Genomic DNA, 18,389 nt, shown 5'->3' on the forward strand with positions numbered 1-18,389 from the left:
TTACACCATGGGCTAGCTCTTGATATCGGATGTGTGCCTTTCCTCCAATCAATGTAAGAACCACAATTATGAGGAGATTAAATACCTTCATTCATCCTAAATGCAAAGCTATGCAAATTACCTTCCAAATTGAGTCAGGATGTGTATGAATAACAAGTTAGAGGCTATCCCCACTAAACGTGGAAAAATGTTGTACACCAGGAGAGAAAGATGAAACAGAAAAGCCCATGTTGACCTGTCACAGAGAAATAAAATCTTAAAGGGGTTTACTGAGATATGAGGGGAAAATGGACACTAGGCCTAAGAGGGACTTGGTGGCCAAAAGCTCAGCCAGAATGTTGGTTTTAAGAAGGGTCTGAACCATGAGAGTGCTGCTATTAACATAGATAATCACCTCACACTCAGAACACTTTTAATACAAAAGGAAACAAAACGGGCAATACGGGCTGAAAAGATGAAGTACGAAGGGAAGCTGGCCAGGAATGTAAAGAAGGACAGTAAAAGCTTCTTTAGAATGTTGGGCGAGTCCAGAACCAGGGGCCACATTCTTAGAATAAAGGGGTCATTTAAGACTGAGGTGAGAAAACCCTTTTTCACCCAGAGAGTTGTGAATTTATGGAATTCCCTGCCACAGTGGGCAGTGGAGGGCAAGTCACTGGATGGATTTGAGAGAGAGTTAGATAGAGCTCTAGGGGCTAGTGGAGTCAAGGGATATGGGGAGAAGGCAGGCACGGGATATTGATAGGGGACGATCAGCCATTACCACAATGAATGGCGGTGCTGGCCCAAAGGGCCGAATGGCCTCCTCCTGCACCTATTTTCTATGTATGGCCATCATAAATTCAGCAGTGGAGCGGACAAATCAGCAGATAGGTTCCACCACAAGGATTAATTAACTTTGAATAGATTTATGATGTTTTTTAAGCCAGACTACCCTATTCCTCTGGAGAGCAGATTACCATTGCTAATGGCAATTTTGGTACATGTGTATAATACTGGTCTGGGATATGAATTCCTGTATGTCCATAAAGAGTTGACAAACATGACAAAGTAGTGTTAAGAAAGGAAGTCCCCTGGCGGGAAGTTATATTGAGAGGAAATGAGTTAAAAGGGCACATGATACCAGGATACAAAGGTGAGAGACTATTGATAGCGACTCAGGAATGAACCAGGAATTCAATGAATTCCTTGCGAAAGTAATTGACCATGGCCTCAAACACTCCTTTCAGTTGAAAGACCATCTTACTCATATGTTTTTCAATCTAGGTTTCTACATTTGCTACTTATTTTGATGCCTCCTCTACTTTAAGGAGATGAAAAAGAGATTGCCTCACAGAACATCTTTCAGACTGCTAGCATGACCCTGTACTTCCGGTCACCTGCCACTTTAATTTTCAGGCCCACTCTCACACTGACTTTTTTCTTTTGACCTCCCACACTATTTCAAGGAAGCTCAATGCTCGTGGAACAGTGTTTTTTCCTCAACGATATCTCCAAGAATTTCAGATAATAATTACATTTCTCCTGGAGCTATGGTATATTTGCTTGTCCTATCACCATTCTGTTTTAATGTGATCTCATTAATTTCTGCAAATGATCATAAACCTTCCTTTCTGTTTTTTCCTGTCATTCTCTTCACCCTATCTCTTCAACTTATAATTTTTACCAATTATGATGAAAGATCTTTAATATAACATTTATTTTTTTCCTGGCACCTGTTGTTTTACTTGATGAATATTTCTTACAATTTCCCTTTATGTTTCAGATTCACAGCAGCAACTGATTTTTTTCTCATTTTTGTCAGGGTCATAAATACCATGGCTTTGCAGAGATAATTCCATTGCACATCAAAAGGACCTTTTCAGACAGTTTTGAATTAATAGAAACATAGAAAATAGGCGCAGGAGGAGGCCATTTGGCCCTTCGAGCCTGCACCGCCATTCATTGTGATCATAGCCGATCATCCATTTCTGGTCTGTTTTTAAGAACCACAGCAACAAAAGTAAAACTTGCCAACATTAACTTGGTCTTCCAGATTTATACACCTTATATACAGCAGGCTGCTCAGGGATTATTTTAATAACTGCTTCATAAGGTAAAACACAGCAGGTGGTAATTATAAAACTGTCAACATTTACTATTAGGACTCCTAGTTTGCTTTCCCCGCCAACTCACTAATGAAGACTAGCAGTTCAATTTCGCTTTCAAACTGTTGGATTTATTACATGTGCTATGGAAGATGCGTGGTCAGAAATGCAAGTTTGTAAAACTCACTTTAAAACAATTGTAGATGCAGAAATTCATTTCAGATACATTTTTTTCATCTTTAATTTGATTGTGGATGCATTAAACATGAGGATATGTAAACAATACATATTAGAAATTGCATTGGTAATGATGTTTACCCCAGAATCCTTGCTGAATAAATAAGATGAATTAGGAGTGTAGACGGCTGAGCATTTCCATTAGAAGTATTTCTTGAGGATGAGTTAAATTTTAATCTTCTCATAGCCAGTCTGAGTGTGATAGACTCAAAACATTTTAGACAAAGACTAATTATTTCATTGCTATTTCACTGGAATAAACCTGAAATAAATAATACTATTTTGTAGGGATTTGCTGTGGGTTTGCAGCATTTTTCCATATCCCTTTCTCAGGTATGCTCCTATTATATAACAGTCACTAGCAAACATAGTACACTGTGGTAACTCAGTGGTTCGGGCAGCATCTGCGGTGAGAAATAAACAGTTGATGTTTTGAGTTGAGCCCCTTCATCTGGACTGAACAAGTAGGGGGTAGATAGCTAGTAAAATGTGGTGAGGGGAAGGGTGGAACAAGAGTTAGCAAGCAATAAGTGAGAGTGCATTGATTGGCAGGTAGAGCCTGGTAGGAAGGGTGGAGATAGAGACCGAAGCTGGAGGGGGTGGGTAGTCATGTGGAGGCCACAAACAAACATCTGACAGTCAACCCATCTCCTGAATCTATCTATTGTTTGCCACCTCTTACTCCACCCTCCCTTTCACTTCTTTCTCTAGCTATCTCTTCTCTTCTCTCAGCCCAGATGTAGGAGCGCGACCCAAAATGTTGATTATCCATTTCCCACTACAGATGCTGCTGGGCTGCTGAGTTCCTCAAGCAGTTTGTTTGTTGCTCCAGACTCCAACATCTACAGACTCTTGTGCCTTAATATAATTGTTTTCACTGGCTAACTTTCCACTCATTATTCTTTTCTACTTCCATTTTTTTAAGTGGTTTGCACCTAAAGGCATGGATTATTGAAATATATCATGGTTTATCTATTAACTACAGCAAAGAAGAAGAGTTGACAAGCAAACTGAACCTGGGTCTCCAGGTTAAAGCTTAAAATTCAACTTAATATAAAGGCATAACACTCCAAAATGAAGGAGATAACTTGATGTTCAGTTTTTTCATAAAATAATGTTGATCTGACTGTTAGGAAGTAATTGAGACAGGCCAGAAAGAAAATAACTTTAGGTTTTTCTTACCTTTAATGTTGAGGTAATGTCCAGTCTCAGTAGTATGACCCAAACTCCACACAAGACCTTTCTGGAGACATGGAGGTCTGCCATTTGAAGAATTACATTTTCCTTCTAAATTTGCAATAAACCATTTTTTCATCTCACCCAAACTCTTGAATCTATTTCTTCTTTAGACAACATTAACATGCCAGTTTTGTGGTCAGTATATATAAAAGAACTATGTTTCAAATCTCTCCTTGCGACAAATCAGCACTAGATAGCTCTAGTGAAGCCATCAGTCTGAAGAAGGGTTTCGGCCCGAAATGTCACCTATTTCCTTCGCTCCATAGATGCTGCTGCACCCGCTGAGTTTCTCCAGCATTTTTGTGTACCCTAGATAGCTCTAGTTTAGTTTAGTTTAGTTTATAGTCACATGTACCGAGGTAGAGTGAAAAGCTTTCATGTTGCATGCTATTCAGTCGGCGGAAAGACTAACCATGATTACAATCAAGTCACCGGCAGTGTACAGATACTGGATAAAGGGAATAGCTCTACCAATGGCTTGTCAATGTCCACTACTAGGAAAGACATTCTGAATGACTCTCAACTTAACAAATGATTTAACATTCCAAAAGTAATGATGATGTTAATCAATCCATTAGCAATTCACTCTCATCTGACACTATTTTATCCAATTTTTTCATTTTGTCCTGGTTTGAAATGAAGTATATTTTAAACCCCTTGACTGAATTATATCAGATTCTTGAACAATGAACAATACTTGAAGTACAGCAGATTGAACTTATAAGACCTTTAAGATAATCACAAATGCATTTAGATGTAAATCCTACATTGCTGTTTATTTTACAATGAAAAAAATTGCCACTAATGGAAAACAGATACAAATTCAGATTCTGATATTTCATTTATGCCCCAATGACCACTGTTGCATAACTGATTATTAGTGTATGATTACAGGCTTAGGAAACGACTAAACATGATTGAAGAGGTGGTTATTTCAAAGTCAAGAGTCATAGTTTAATTGAGCAAGTTGCCACTAAATGCGGTGAGTGTTGGGTCTTCTGAAGCACTGACAAAAGAAGCAGACACGTTTTTGATTAGGGAGTGAAAGGATACAGACTTATGTTGCTGCAGGAAACAAATAACATCGCTTATAAGGGTCACAAGTACAGAATGTTGGCAAACAGTGAAATGAGCTGGATAAACTAAATGGATTGTTCACATTCTCCAGCCTTAATATTTTCTTGCCAATGAACTGTACAACAAGAAATATTTAATGACCTTGAGATCTGTTATATTTTATTGGTTGCAAAAGAATAACACCATCCATTTTGCATTTTTTACTGATGGTTAAAGGCTCAGTTCATTTACGAGTAAAAACTGTTGTTGCTTTCACAATTTTCATTTTCAGTATATTTTAGAAATTACACAGATCAATTAGTAGTCGTACATTTTTCTTCACCACACTTTATACAGACTGCAATTCTGCATATTTTCAGAACACAGAAACTAGACTTGCAAATTCTGGAAACAATAAATATGGACATATGGGACCAAGGAGACGACAATTCATCTATTCTGGTCTCGTTTTCAATGTAACTCATGTAAAGGAGAGGAAAGATGCCAAAACATTAACACTGATAATATCAGATGTTGTTGAAATATAAAATAAATCTTCCATTAACTAATTGAAAGCCATGTTTTTTCCTGGGGTAATAACTTTAAATAACATCTTCATTATTTAAAAAATGGTACATACTTCACCATTTTGAAGAAATCTATTCATCTAATAACTTTGTATTGAGATGTAATTTGCTGATTATAATGTTTAGAAGTTTAAAATGCCATGGAGGAATACGGCAAGGACTCATAAAATTTCAGAATGCCACAAAGAACCACAGATTGTCACATATATTACTGACAATACAGACACAGAATAGTATCGAGTTACCAACGAGGCATCAGAAAAGACAAATAGCAGTAGTGGTGCCTTAACTTTGCCTCTTTAACTGCAATCGTTCAAAGCAACAAGCAGGAAAATAAAATTAAAAACAGAACCAGGCACTGTTTGTTAAACTTGTAAAAGATGTAATGTCCTTAAAGTTATATAAAATGGCTTAATGACATCAGTAATTATTTTAAGGCTTGGGTTACAATTTAGAGGTACCTTGGTTAATATTAACAGGCATTAAAAAAATAATATGTGACAATTATACCAGTAATTATGCAAAAACAGGCAATCACTAATGCTTTAAACCTCTGCATGTAACATACAATACGCTTTTATTTACAAAATATGTTATTTCTATAGAAGTAAAAATCAATTGTTCTTGCTATTAAAAACCCAACCAAAGTAAATGTTAAACATTCAAACATCCGTAAATAAACTGGGGTAATGAAGATTCCATACTCACTGAAGGGAGAGTTTTCCTTCTTTGTTCCACCAACTTTGCCATTCCTATCGATCTTGAGAAAGTATTTGGTGAAAGAGAACAGCTTTCTCCACCGCACATCTCCTTCCAGGTATTTGTAGCTGCGCACATGCCTTCCCAGGCTGTATGAAGAGCTTGAGATATTTGGAGACCGCATATCTCTGCTGATGTCATTGGAGGCAACAGACGAAGAACAGATCAGGAAGAGGAGAAAGACATAAGCCAGGTGTGTAAAGGCAGAGGCACCCTTTGTCAGTATCCATTTCCACATTGTAGTGAAGCTCTTAGCACTAGAAATAGTCTCATAAAAAGAAACATGCTGGAATACCAAGGACACTTATGCGGCAGGTTGAGAGTTTGTTGCTGGTCTTCTCTGTTTGACCCCTGTTATCCTTTGAATGTCGTTCATCAATATCCATACTTCAGGTGATAAATCATATCCAATGCGGGTTTTCTTTTACTTCCTTAACGAAGTTACTGAGCTCCTCAAATATCCCTTTGGTGCTTTTATTTTTATATCTTTGGTTTCTGTTAACGTCCTTCTCCGAGTACTGGTTGATAATGTAACTTCAGAAAGGTGAACAAAGTCCTGCAGTAAGTTCACTTTCCCTTGACGACGACACAGAAAGCTAATTCAAACCTGTTGAGGGCATCGGACAGCTCAAGGCAAGTGAGTAACTTGGCAAAAACAGAAGTGCTTTACTTCATAGTAAACAGGTCAAAAAGTGGTGATAAATATCAGTGATTACCACACTGAGCAGGGATGTGCTTACCGCAGTGGTGTGTCAGCCAGTTATGGATCAGACAGCAGTGGACATCTGAAATCAAGTACTGGAAGAAAATTCTTCTGAGGGAACTATGCAGATCACTGATTGTAAGCCTTCTGAAGCTTTCAGTCTTGCTAATTGCCGTTACTGTTCCTCTTCCCTCTGACAGACGGCCACCAGCATGGGTTGTATAATCATGCTTTACTAATCTCACTCTCTTCCGGGCTGAACCCAACTCCCTCTAGGGAGCCCCTTTGGACTTTCCAGCGTGGGCTTTTTTTGGCAGCGAAATTCTTGAGAGCCACCTGGAGCTCGCTGCTTTCCGACTGTTCCTGTGAAGGAGACCAGTCACACAGAGTCCTGCAAACCAGATTATATACTGGTCAGGAAGAGCAGATAGATGCAATTAATTTCTTTTTTTAACCTCTGCCAACTCTGAAGGAAATCCTAATTTCATAAATAATTTGTACTTAGCTTCCATAGAGGAGACATTCACACTTCTAGTCATTGCGTTCTATCTTTTGTTTAGAAACCATGTAAAGTTTTCTGTGTTAGAGCTTCTTTATGTTTATAGGATTAAATAAAGCCTGATGAACAGATTGTAACTGTTAACATGAGTCATGCATTTTCAGTCTCCTTTCAAAGCTCATGCACTTTGTACCATTATAAATGTTTTGATCTTAAAAAATACAAATCTGTATTTAAACATACTATGACCAGAACACATAGAAAAAATATGTTCCTAATCACTTTATTATGCTGCCTATATAACAGATCATCATGCATATTTCTGAGTTACTCAGGCTTCTCCCTGACTTTCAATCGCATCTACTGCACCAGTAATGCAGCATCATTCTGTGTCCTACTGCATTGTATTATTGAGTCACGTCAGGATTAAATAGAGAAACCCTGAGAACATTTCCAAAGCAAAGATGTACTATGTAACGGAATTCAATCTCTCCCAATAGATTCAAGCTACCAACATAAATGTATGAATGCAGATTATATCTCTGTAATAAGGCCCGATTCATACTCAGCTACTTCAAAGGCCTGAAATTCTACCTCCCTCTTAGTGGCAACAATCAGATCTTAATAGACTCTATTATTAATTGTTTTGCTACTCTCTTTGAAAAAAATAATTGTTCTCAATATAAAGTTTCAAAGTTGAGGATTGCATTTAAATGTACTTATTTTACCTTAAAATGACATACATTTTAAAAGTTGAACATTCAGACTGCGCACTAGTACTAAGGTTGATGCATTTGACCAGGTAATAATTAAGACTTAATTCCTGTATTCTCAGCCTCTTCTAAGTCTGTATATATATGTAAGTATACATATCTAAGAGATAAATAACGCATCATCTGATTGGCGAGGCCCAGTCTTTTATTGCTTTGTGTACTGACTAAATGGGAACATTGCTACAATTCAGGGCAGAGGTGGAAGAGAGTTATAAGAGGCAGAAAATTACTCTGAAAGCTTCAGCAGGGAGGCCTAGGAATCTGTCACTCTGCTATCAAGGTTCAGACAATAACATTCTTCAGTGAACCACACTAATTGAAATTAACTCCCTGTGAACTAACAGACACTTCCCATCTTGACACGAAAACAGTTAGCTTTGAGATTATATAACTGAGAATTGCTTTCTCATGTGGCCCGTACAAGTATTCCCAGACCTTTTAATGTTGTCCAGTTGTGACTAAAATCACCAAAGTGGTGTCAAACTCCATGTCGCAAACAACAAAGCCATGCCTTGGGTGTATTTTTAGTTTTATGTGTAAGCTTCTTCTTTTCAATTCCAACATATATCCAGTGGTAAAATAAATGTTAAATGAACTTTACAGACTTGGGAAGTAAATACATACTCAGATGCTTATTCATTCTTCTCAGAGGTAGGATTTATATAAATGCTGTGTTTTTAGCATAGGTTTTGCCTTGCAATACAGTTAAAAGGAAGTCAAATTTGGAAGATTATGCTGTGAACTATTTTCACTGACAACGGTACAACAACTCTCCCTCCTGGTCATGAGTTCCACACCAGTGGAGCACTTGCTGCTTTTGCTGCTGTTGCTGTGCTACATAATTTATTGTACTATCATATCATAGGGTTCTTCATTTGATCGTCACTGTATTGTTAGCTGCCAGGGCACTTTTGCAGGTGGATGCACTTTACTAGCCAGGTGTGCAAAAATACTAAAAACATACATATCAGATTTTATGCAGAAACATACTGAAGAGGTTACATTGGTACTTACACTAGGTACTAATTGTATACGCAATGCAAAGTTTCATCAATTTCTCATTTGCAACATTACCACCCTTTGAAGATGTATTTTTTGAGAATGTTGCCAAGACTCGAGACCTTGAGCTGTATGGTGAGGAAGGGCAACTAGGACTTTATTGTTTCGAGTGCAGGAGGATGAGTGGTGATCTTTTAAAGGTCTATGAAATAAGAAGGGAATTAATAAGATCAATGTGCAGAGTCTTTTATCCGGGGGAAAGGAATCACGAACCAGAGTAAATCGGTTTATGGTGAGAAGAGGAAGATTTCCTGGGAACCTGAAGCAAAATGTTTTCACTTATAGGGTGGTGGATATATGGAATGAGTTGTCAGTGGAGGTAGTTGAGGCAGGTACCATAACGGCATTTAGAAGATATCTGCCAGCACCTCCTCTTATGCCATGTGGATAGATTTCAAGAAATTACTATTCTCTTCCCTGAATTCTCTGGTTTCTATGACCCATTCCACAATAAATATTGATGAGAAATATTAATTTAACACTTTTTCTATCTCCTGTGGTTGCACATATAGACAGCCACATTGATTCATAGGAGGACATATTCCCTCCCTGGTCACCCTTTTGCTCTCAATATAGTTTAGAATCTCTTGGGATTCTCCAAAGTTTCTTTTGCCCTCCTGATTTTCCTCTTAAATGTACTTCCTACATCCCAACATTCCTCAACGGTTTAGCTTGATATCAGCTGCCTGTGCCTGATGTATGCCCTCTTCTTTTTCCTGACCAGTGCCTCAATATCCATGATAAAACCAGGTTTCTCCAATCCTTCCATCCATTCCCCTCAATCTAATAGGAACACGCAGTCCCTGAACTCCCTCTATCTCACTTCTGAAACCCTTCCACATGCCTGACGTCCCTTTACCTGCAAATATTCTCTCCCATTCAACTTTTGCAAATTCTTATTGAATGCCATTAAAATTAGCCTTGCCCAATTTATGACGTTAACTTATGACCCACTCCTATGTTTTTCCACTAATACTTTAAAACAAATAGAATTACGGTCACTCGTCCCAAAGTGCTCTCCCTGCCTGATTTCTCAAACAGGTCGTGTGTTGCCCTCTCTTTAGTATCTCTCTACACATTGTTTGAGAAAGTGTTCCTAAACACACTTAACAATTTCTGCCTCATCCAAACCCTTAGCCCCAGTCACTATTAGGGAAGTTAAAAACACTTACTGTCACAACTATTACTCTTGCAGCTCTCTATGATCTCCATATATACTTAAAGGTGTTTGTAAGGTGGGAGGTTAGACTTCATAGAGGATTAAAATGAACATTTCTGAGTTAATTGTTATGTTGTTAAAACATGGAACATGGCAGAGGAAAATGCAATGGATGCAGTGAAGGGGATTGTCTGACAGAGCAAACTCAGGTATGATAACATGAGAGCATGGGGAGTTATAAAACATAGAACATAGTACAGGAAAAGTACAACACAAGATCAGGCCCTTTGGGATATTTTTGCACAGGATACACATCTCTGTAATGGGGCACAGCTGACGAAGAGTTGGAGATGGTGTGAACAAGTAATGATATGGATGAAAGCTTTTGTAGTGTTCCAGGATATGGGGAACTGGACATATGTGGAGTTAAACGTCAGTTCAGGAATGAACAGAGTGTAGGCTGTGCACCTGATTCAGACTGAGTGAGTGACATTAATGTATACGTGTCTGGCAGCTTTACCATTTCTAAATTCTCAACTGAAAATTAATGCTGCTCAGGGATAGAGAAAGAGTTTTGCCCGCTGAGGCAAGGTCTCTGATATAAATTTCAAGACAGGGCAACAAATTTGTTATAATAAATTTTTGTTTCCCTTTTCATACAGTGCCAGAAAGAAAGGAGTGTAAAATGAGACTGATTATATTACTGTTTTTTGCAATGTCATGCTTTATGCCTAAGCACTAAAATGGGAAACTTATCCCAATACAATTTTACTGCTCCTTTTGTGGTAAATGGTAAGAGTCAATTAGGATACAGCATTTTTCATAGCATTCAGGCAGTTAAATGCAAATGACCTCATATGCTCCTCTTCATTTCCTTCAATGCAACAGCACAGCCTGGAGGAAAAAGATTTGGAATAAAATTCATGATTTTTAGCCCAGCAGTGATCTATGCTCTCCTATAGTGGGTACAAAGCATCAGTTTCTGTGCTGAATGATTACGATTATATAAAAACACATTGGGACCAGTAACCATAATTCTATTAGTTTAAAAAAAGTTATGATCAAAGATAGGACTGGTCCACGAGTTAGTCCTAAATTGGGACAAGACTAATTTTGAAGATATTGGACAGGAACTTGCAGAGTTTGTCTGGGAGATGCTGTTAAAGGTAAAAAATTAGACAATAGACAATAGGTGCAGGAGGCCATTCGGCCCTTCGAGCCAGCACCGTCATTCAATATGATCATGGCTAATCATCCCCAATCAGTACCCCGTTCCTGCCTTCTCCCCATATCCCCTGTCTTTGCTATTTTACAGAGCCCTATCTAGCTCTTACATAGATAGATAGATAGATAGATAGATAGATAGATAGATAGATAGATAGATAGATAGATAGATAGATAGATAGATAGATAGATAGATTAGATAGATAGATTACGTAGAAAATAGGTGCAGGAGGAGACCATTCAGCCCTTCGAGTCAGCACCGCCATTCATTGTGATCATGTGATAGCAATCGTCCCCTATCAATAACCCGTGTCTGCCTTCTCCCCATATCCCTTGACTACACTAGCCCCGAGTGCTCTATCTAACTCTCTCAAATCCATCCAGTGACTTGGCCTCCACTGCCCTCTGCGGCAGGGAATTCCATAAATTCACAACTTTCAGGGTGAAAACGTTTTTTCTCACCTCAGTCTTAAATAATCTCCCCTTTATTCTAAGACTGTGGCCCCTGGTTCTGGACTCGCCCAACGTTGGGAACATTTTTCCTGCATCTAGCTTGTCCAGTCCTTTTATAATTATATGTGTTTCTATAAGAGCCCCCCTCATCCTTCTAAACTCCAGTGAATACAAGCTTAGTCTTTTCAATCTTTCCTCATATGACAGTCCTGCCATCCCAGGGATCAATCTCGTGAACCTACGCTGCAATGCCGCAATCACAAGGATGTCCTTCCTCAAATTAGGGGACCAAAACTGTACACAATACTCCAGATGTGGTCTCACCAGAGCCCTATACAACTGCAGAGGAACCTCTTTCCTCCTATACTGAAATCCTCTTGTTATGAAGGCCAACATTCCATTAGCTTTCTTCACTGCATGCTGTACCTGCACGCCAACTTTCAGTGACCGGTGAACAAGGACGCCCAGGTCTCGCTGCACCTCCCCCTTACCTAACCTAACCCCATTGAGATAATAATCTGCCCCCTTGTGTTTGCCGCCAAAGTGGATAACCTCACATTTATCTATATTAAACTGCATCTGCCACGCTTCTGCCCACTCACTCAACCTGTCCAGGTCACCCTACAACCTCCTAACATCCTCTGCACAGTTCACACTGCCACCCAGCTTTGTGTCATCCGCAAACTTGCTAGTGTTGCTCCTAATTCTCTCTTCCAAATCATTAATACATATGGTAAACAATTGCGGCCCCAACACCGAGCCTTGCGGCACTCCACTCGCCACTGCCTGCCATTCTGAAAAGGACTCGTTCACTCCTACACTTTGCTTCCGGTCTGCCAACCAATTTTGTTATGCATGTTAACACCCTACCCCCAATACCATGTGCTCTAATTTTAGTCACCAGTCTCCCGTGCGGGACCTTATCAAAGAGTTTCTGAACTCTAGATACACTACATCCACTGGCACCCCTTCATCCATTTTACTTGTCACATCCTCAAAAAATTCCAGAAGATTAGTCAAGCATAATTTTCCTTTCATAAATCCATGTTGACCTGGACTAATCCTTTTATTGCTATCCAAATGCCCCATTATTACCTCTTTAATAATTGACTCCAGCATCTTTCCCACCACCGAAGTCAGGCTAACTGGTCTGTAATTCCCTGTTTTCTCTCTCGCTCCTTTCTTGAAAAGTGGGATAACATTAGCTATCCTCCAATCCACAGGAACTGATCCTGAATCTATTGAACATTGGAAAATGATCACCAATGCGTCCATTATTTCTAGAGCCACCTCCCTGAGGACCCTGGGATGCAGACCATCAGGCCCAGGGGATTTATCATCCTTCAGTCCCATTAGCCTACCCAATACTATTTCTCGCCTAAGGAAAATGTATTTCAGTTTCTTTACCCCCGAGATCCTCTGTCCTCCAATACATCTGGGAGATTGTTTGTGTCTTCCTTAGTGAAGACAGATCCGAAGTACCTATTCAACTCTTCTGCCATTTTCTTGTTGCCCATAATAATTTCACCCGTGTCTGCCTTCAAGGGACCCACATTTGACTTTGCTGCTCTTTTTCCCTTAACATATCTAAAGAAGCTTTTACAGTCCTTCTTTATATTCCAGGCCAGCTTCCCTTTGCATTTCATCTTTTCAGCCCGTATTGCCCGTTTTGTTTCCTTCTGTTGTCCTATGAAAGTTTCCCAATCCTCTGGCTTCTGTCTACTCTTTGCTGTGTTATACATCTTTTCTTTTAGTTTTATTCTATCCCTAACTTCTCTTGTCAGCCACGGTTGCCTCCAACTCCACTTAGAATCTTTCTTCCTTTTTGGAATGAAATGATCCTGTGTCTTCCGGATTATGCCCAGAAATTCCTGCCATTGCTGTTCCACCGTCATTCCTGCTAGGATCCCTTTCCAGTCTACCTTGGCCAGCTCCCCTCTCATTGCCTTCATAGTCACCTTTGTTCAACTGCATCACTGACACTTCCGATTTAACGTTCTCCTTCTCAAATTGCAGATTAAAACTAATCATATTATGATCATTACCTCTTACCTTTACCTCGAGTTCTCTTATCATATCTGGTTCATTGGACAACACTAAATCCAGAATTACCTTTTCTCTGGTCGGCTCCATTACAAGCTGCTCTAAGAATCCATCTCGGAGGCATTCTACAAATTCTCTTTCTTGGGGTCCTGAACCAACCTGATTTTCCCAGTCTACCTGCATATTGAAATCCCCCATCACCACAGTGGCATTACCTTTGTTACATGCCAGTTTTAACTCCTGCTGCATCTTACACCCTACATCCGGGCTACTATTTGGGGGTCTGTAGATAACACCAATTAGTGTCTTCTTGCCTTTACAATTCCTCAACTCAATCCACAGTGACTCTACCTCGTCAGTCCCTATGTCTTCCGTCACAAGGGACTGAATTCCATCCCTCACCAGCAGAGCTAACTCCCCTCCTCTGTCCACCTGCCTGTTCTTTCTATCAGATGTATATCACTGAATATTAATTTCCCAGGCCTGATCCTCCTGCAGCCACGTCTCAGTAATCCCCACAATGTCATATCTATCAACCTCTAACTGAGCCTCAAGCTCATCTACTTTACTTCTTATACTTTGCTCACTCATATACAACACTTTTAATTCCTAACGCATCTCACCTTACACTTTGATCCGTATTACACTTGGCCACACTCTCCTATCTCTTTGTGAGCTTCCTTTACCGTTAATTCTGGGGTAATTAACCATCCATTTACTCTCTTTCCCTTTAACTCTGTCCTCGACTATCCCATTTGACACCCCACCCCCCCTTATTCAGTTGAAAACCACCCGTGCAGCAGTGGCTCTCTCTTGAAAGCATCCAGAGAACCGTACTCCACCACCCTCTGAGGCAGAGAATTACACAGACTCACGACTCTCTGTGAGAAGAAGTGTTTCTTTGGTCTAAATGGCTTACTTCTTATTCTTAAACTGTGGCCCCTGGTTCTGGACTCCCCCAACATCGGGAACATGTTTCCTGCCTCTAGCGTGTCCAAACCCTTAACAATCATATATGTTTCAATGAGATCCCCTCTCAGTTTTCTAATCTCCAGAGTGTACAAGCCCAGCTGCTCCATTCTCTCAGCATATGACAGTCCCGCCATCCCGGGAATTAACCTTGTGAACCTACGCTGCATTCCCTCAATAGCAAGCATGTCCTTCCTCAAATTAGGGGACCAAAACTGCACACAATATTCCAGGTGTGGTCTCACAAGGGCTCTGTACAACTGCAGAAGGGCCTCTTTGCTCCTATATTTCATTCCTCTTGTTATAAAGGCCAACATGCCATTCGCTTTTTTCACTGCCTGCTGTACCTGCATGCTTACTTTCATAGACTGATGACCAAGGACCCCCAGATCCCAATGTACTTCCCCTTTTCCCAACTTGACACCATTTAGATAGTAATCTGCCTTCCTGTTTTTGCTACCAAAGTGGATAACCTCACATTTATCCGCATTAAACTTCATCTGCCATGCACCTGCCCACTCCCCCAACCTGTCCAAGTCACCCTGCATTCTCACAGCATCCTCCTCACAGTTCACACTGCCACCCAGCTTTGTGTCATCTGCAAATTTGCTAATGTTACTTTGAATTCCTTCATCCAAATCATTGATGTATATTGTAAATAGCTGCGGTCCCAGCACCGAGCCTTGCGGTACCCCACTAATCACTGCCTGCCATTCTGAAAGGGACCCGTTAATCCCTATTCTTTGTTTCCTGTCTGCCAACCACTTCTCTATCCATGTCAGCACTCTACCCCCAATACCATGTGCCCTAATTTTGCCCACTAATCTCCTTTGTGGGATCTGATCAAATGCTTTCTGAAAGTCCAGGTACACTACATCCACTGGCTCTCCCTTGTCCATTTTCCCAGTTACATCTTCAAAAAATTCAAGAAGATTAGTCAAGCATGATTTCCCCTTCGTAAATCCATGCTGACTCGGACTGATCCTGTTACTGCTATCCAAATGTTCGGCTATTTCATCTTTTATAATTTACTCCAGCATCTTCCCCACCACCAATGTCAGGCTAACTGGTCTAGAATTCCCTGTTTTCTCTCTCCCGCCTTTCTTAAAAAGTGGGATAACATTAGCTACCCTCCAATCTACAGGATCCTGAGTCTATGGAACATTGGAAAATTATCACCAATGTATCCACGATTTCTAGCGCCACTTCCTTAAGTACCCTGGGATGCAGACCATCAGGCCCAGGGGATTTATCAGTCTTCAGTCCCATCAGTCTATCCAACACCACACTTCCTGCCTAATGTGGAGTTCCTTCAGTTCCTCCGTCACCCCAGATCCTCTGGCCACTACTATATCGGGAAGATTGTTTGTGTCCTCTTTAGTGAAGACAGATCCAAAGTACCTGTTCAACTTGGGTTACACAGAAAAGCTGGAGAAACTCAGCGGGTGCAGCAGCATCTATGGAGCGAAGGAAATAGGCAACGTTTCGGGCCGAAACCCTTCTTCAGACCCGAAACGTTGCCTATTTCCTTCGCTCCATAGATGCTGCTGCACCCGCTGAGTTTCTCCAGCTTTTCTGTGTAACCTTCGATTCTCCAGCATCTGCAGTTCCCTCTTAAATACCTGTTCAACTTGTCTGCCATTTCCTTGTTCTCCATAATAAATACACCTTTTTCGGTCCAACTTTGGTCTTAACTTATTTTTTCCTCTTCACATACCTAAAGAAGCTTGTACTATCTGTATTCTTGGCTAGCTTACCTTTGTACCTCATCTTTTCTCCCCGTATTGTCTTTTTGGTTACCTTCTGTTGTTCTTTAAACATTACCCAAGCCTCTTGCTTCCCACTCATCTTAGCTACGTTGTACTTCTATGCTTTAATTTTTATACTGTCCGAGATGTCCCTTGTCAGCCATGGTCGTCCCTTTCTCTCCTTGGAATCTTACTTTATCCTAGGAATGAACTGATCCCGCACCTTCTGTATTATTCCTAGAAATACCTACCATTTTTGTCATCTCTGCTAGTGTATCTTTCCAGTCAACTTTGGCCAGCTCCTCCCTCATGGCTCCATAGTCCCCTTTATTCAACTGTAACACTGACACCTCCGATCTACCCTTCTCCCTCTCCAATTGTAGATTAAACTTGACCATGTTATGGTCACTACCTCCTAATGGCTCATTAACCTTGAAACATAGAAACATAGAAACATAGAAAATAGGTGCAGGAGTAGGCCATTCAGCCTTTCGAGCCTGCACCGCCATTCAATATGATCATTGCTGATCATCCAACTCAGTATCCTGTACCTGCCTTCTCTCCATACCCCCTGATCCCTTTAGCCCCAAGGGCCACATCTAACTCCCTCTTAAATATAGCCAATTAACTGGCCTCCTGACCTTCTGTGGCAGAGAGTTCCAGAGATTTACCACTCTCTGTGTGAAAAATGTTTTTCTCATCTCGGTCCTAAAGGATTTCCCCTTCATCCTTAAACTGTGACCCCTTGTCCTGGACTTTATCAAATCCGTCCTTTATCAAATCCGGTTCATTACATAACACTAAATCCAGAATTGCCTTCTCCCTGCTAGGCTCCAATACAAGCTATTCTAAGAATCCATCACAAAGGCACTCTATGAAGTCCCTTTCTTGGGGTCCAGTACCAACCTAATTTTCCCAGTCTACCTGCATGTTGGAATCTCCCATAACAACCACAGCATTACTTTTACTACATGCCAATTTTAACTCCTGATTGAACTTGCGCCCTATGTCCAGGCTACTGTTTGGGGGCCTGTAGATTAGTCCCATTAGGGTGTTTTTACATTTACAATTCCTTAGTTCTATCCATACTGTCTGCACATCTCCTATTTCAATGTCACCCTTTGCAAGGGACTGAATTTCATTCCTCACCAACAGGGCAACCCCACCCCCTCTGCCCACCTGTCTGTCTTTTCGATAAGAGGTATACCCTTAAATATTCAGTTCCCAGCACTGGCCCTCTTGTAGCCATGTCTCAGTAATTCCCACAACATCATAGTTGCCCATTTCTAACTGAGACTCAAGCTTGTCCAATTTATTCCTTATACTTCTTGCATTCTATACAGCACTTTGACCTCCGTATTCACTTCCCCCCTCACACGTTTGTCAACAAAATAGAGAGAGTACAGAGGAGATTTACTAGAATGTTGCCTGGGTTTCAGCAACTAAGTTACAGAGAAAGGTTGAACAAGTTAGGGCTTTATTCTTTGGAGAGCAGAAGGTTAAGGGGGGACTTGATAAAGGTTTTTTAAATGATGAGAGGGATAGACAGAGTTGACGTGGAAAAGCTTTTCCCACTGAGAGTAGGGAAGATTCAAACAAGGGGACATGACTTGAGAATTAAGGGACTGAAGTTTAGGGGTAACATGAGGGGGAACTTCTTTACTCAGAGAGTGGTAGCTGTGTGGAATCAGCTTCCAATGAAGGTGGTGGAGGCAGGTTCGTTTTTATCATTTAAAAATAAATTGGATAGTTATATGGATGGGAAGGGAATGGAGGGTTATGGTCTGAGCGCAG

At 40.4% G+C, this 18,389-nt stretch overlaps 1 protein-coding gene across 3 annotated transcripts in view; it reads right to left on the reverse strand.

Moving 5' to 3' along the window:
* fgf10a (fibroblast growth factor 10a) overlaps positions 1-18,389 on the reverse strand; it is a 148,489-nt gene that overhangs the window by 97,309 nt on the left and 32,791 nt on the right. The window contains exons 2-3 of one of the 3 annotated variants that reach the window (XM_055633752.1): positions 6,706-7,059; positions 5,915-6,572 (exon numbers count right to left, since the gene is read on the reverse strand). In XM_055633752.1, the coding sequence (XP_055489727.1) occupies positions 5,915-6,203 (289 nt within the window). In that variant the 5' untranslated portion in view covers positions 6,204-6,572; positions 6,706-7,059. Of the gene's footprint in view, positions 1-5,914; positions 7,079-18,389 lie in introns of all 3 variants that reach the window. The other 2 variants (XM_055633735.1, XM_055633745.1) reach the window with 2 other exon arrangements.

The sequence above is a fragment of the Leucoraja erinacea genome, chromosome 1 (assembly GCF_028641065.1).
Source record: "Leucoraja erinacea ecotype New England chromosome 1, Leri_hhj_1, whole genome shotgun sequence".
Lineage (NCBI taxonomy): Eukaryota > Metazoa > Chordata > Chondrichthyes > Rajiformes > Rajidae > Leucoraja > Leucoraja erinaceus.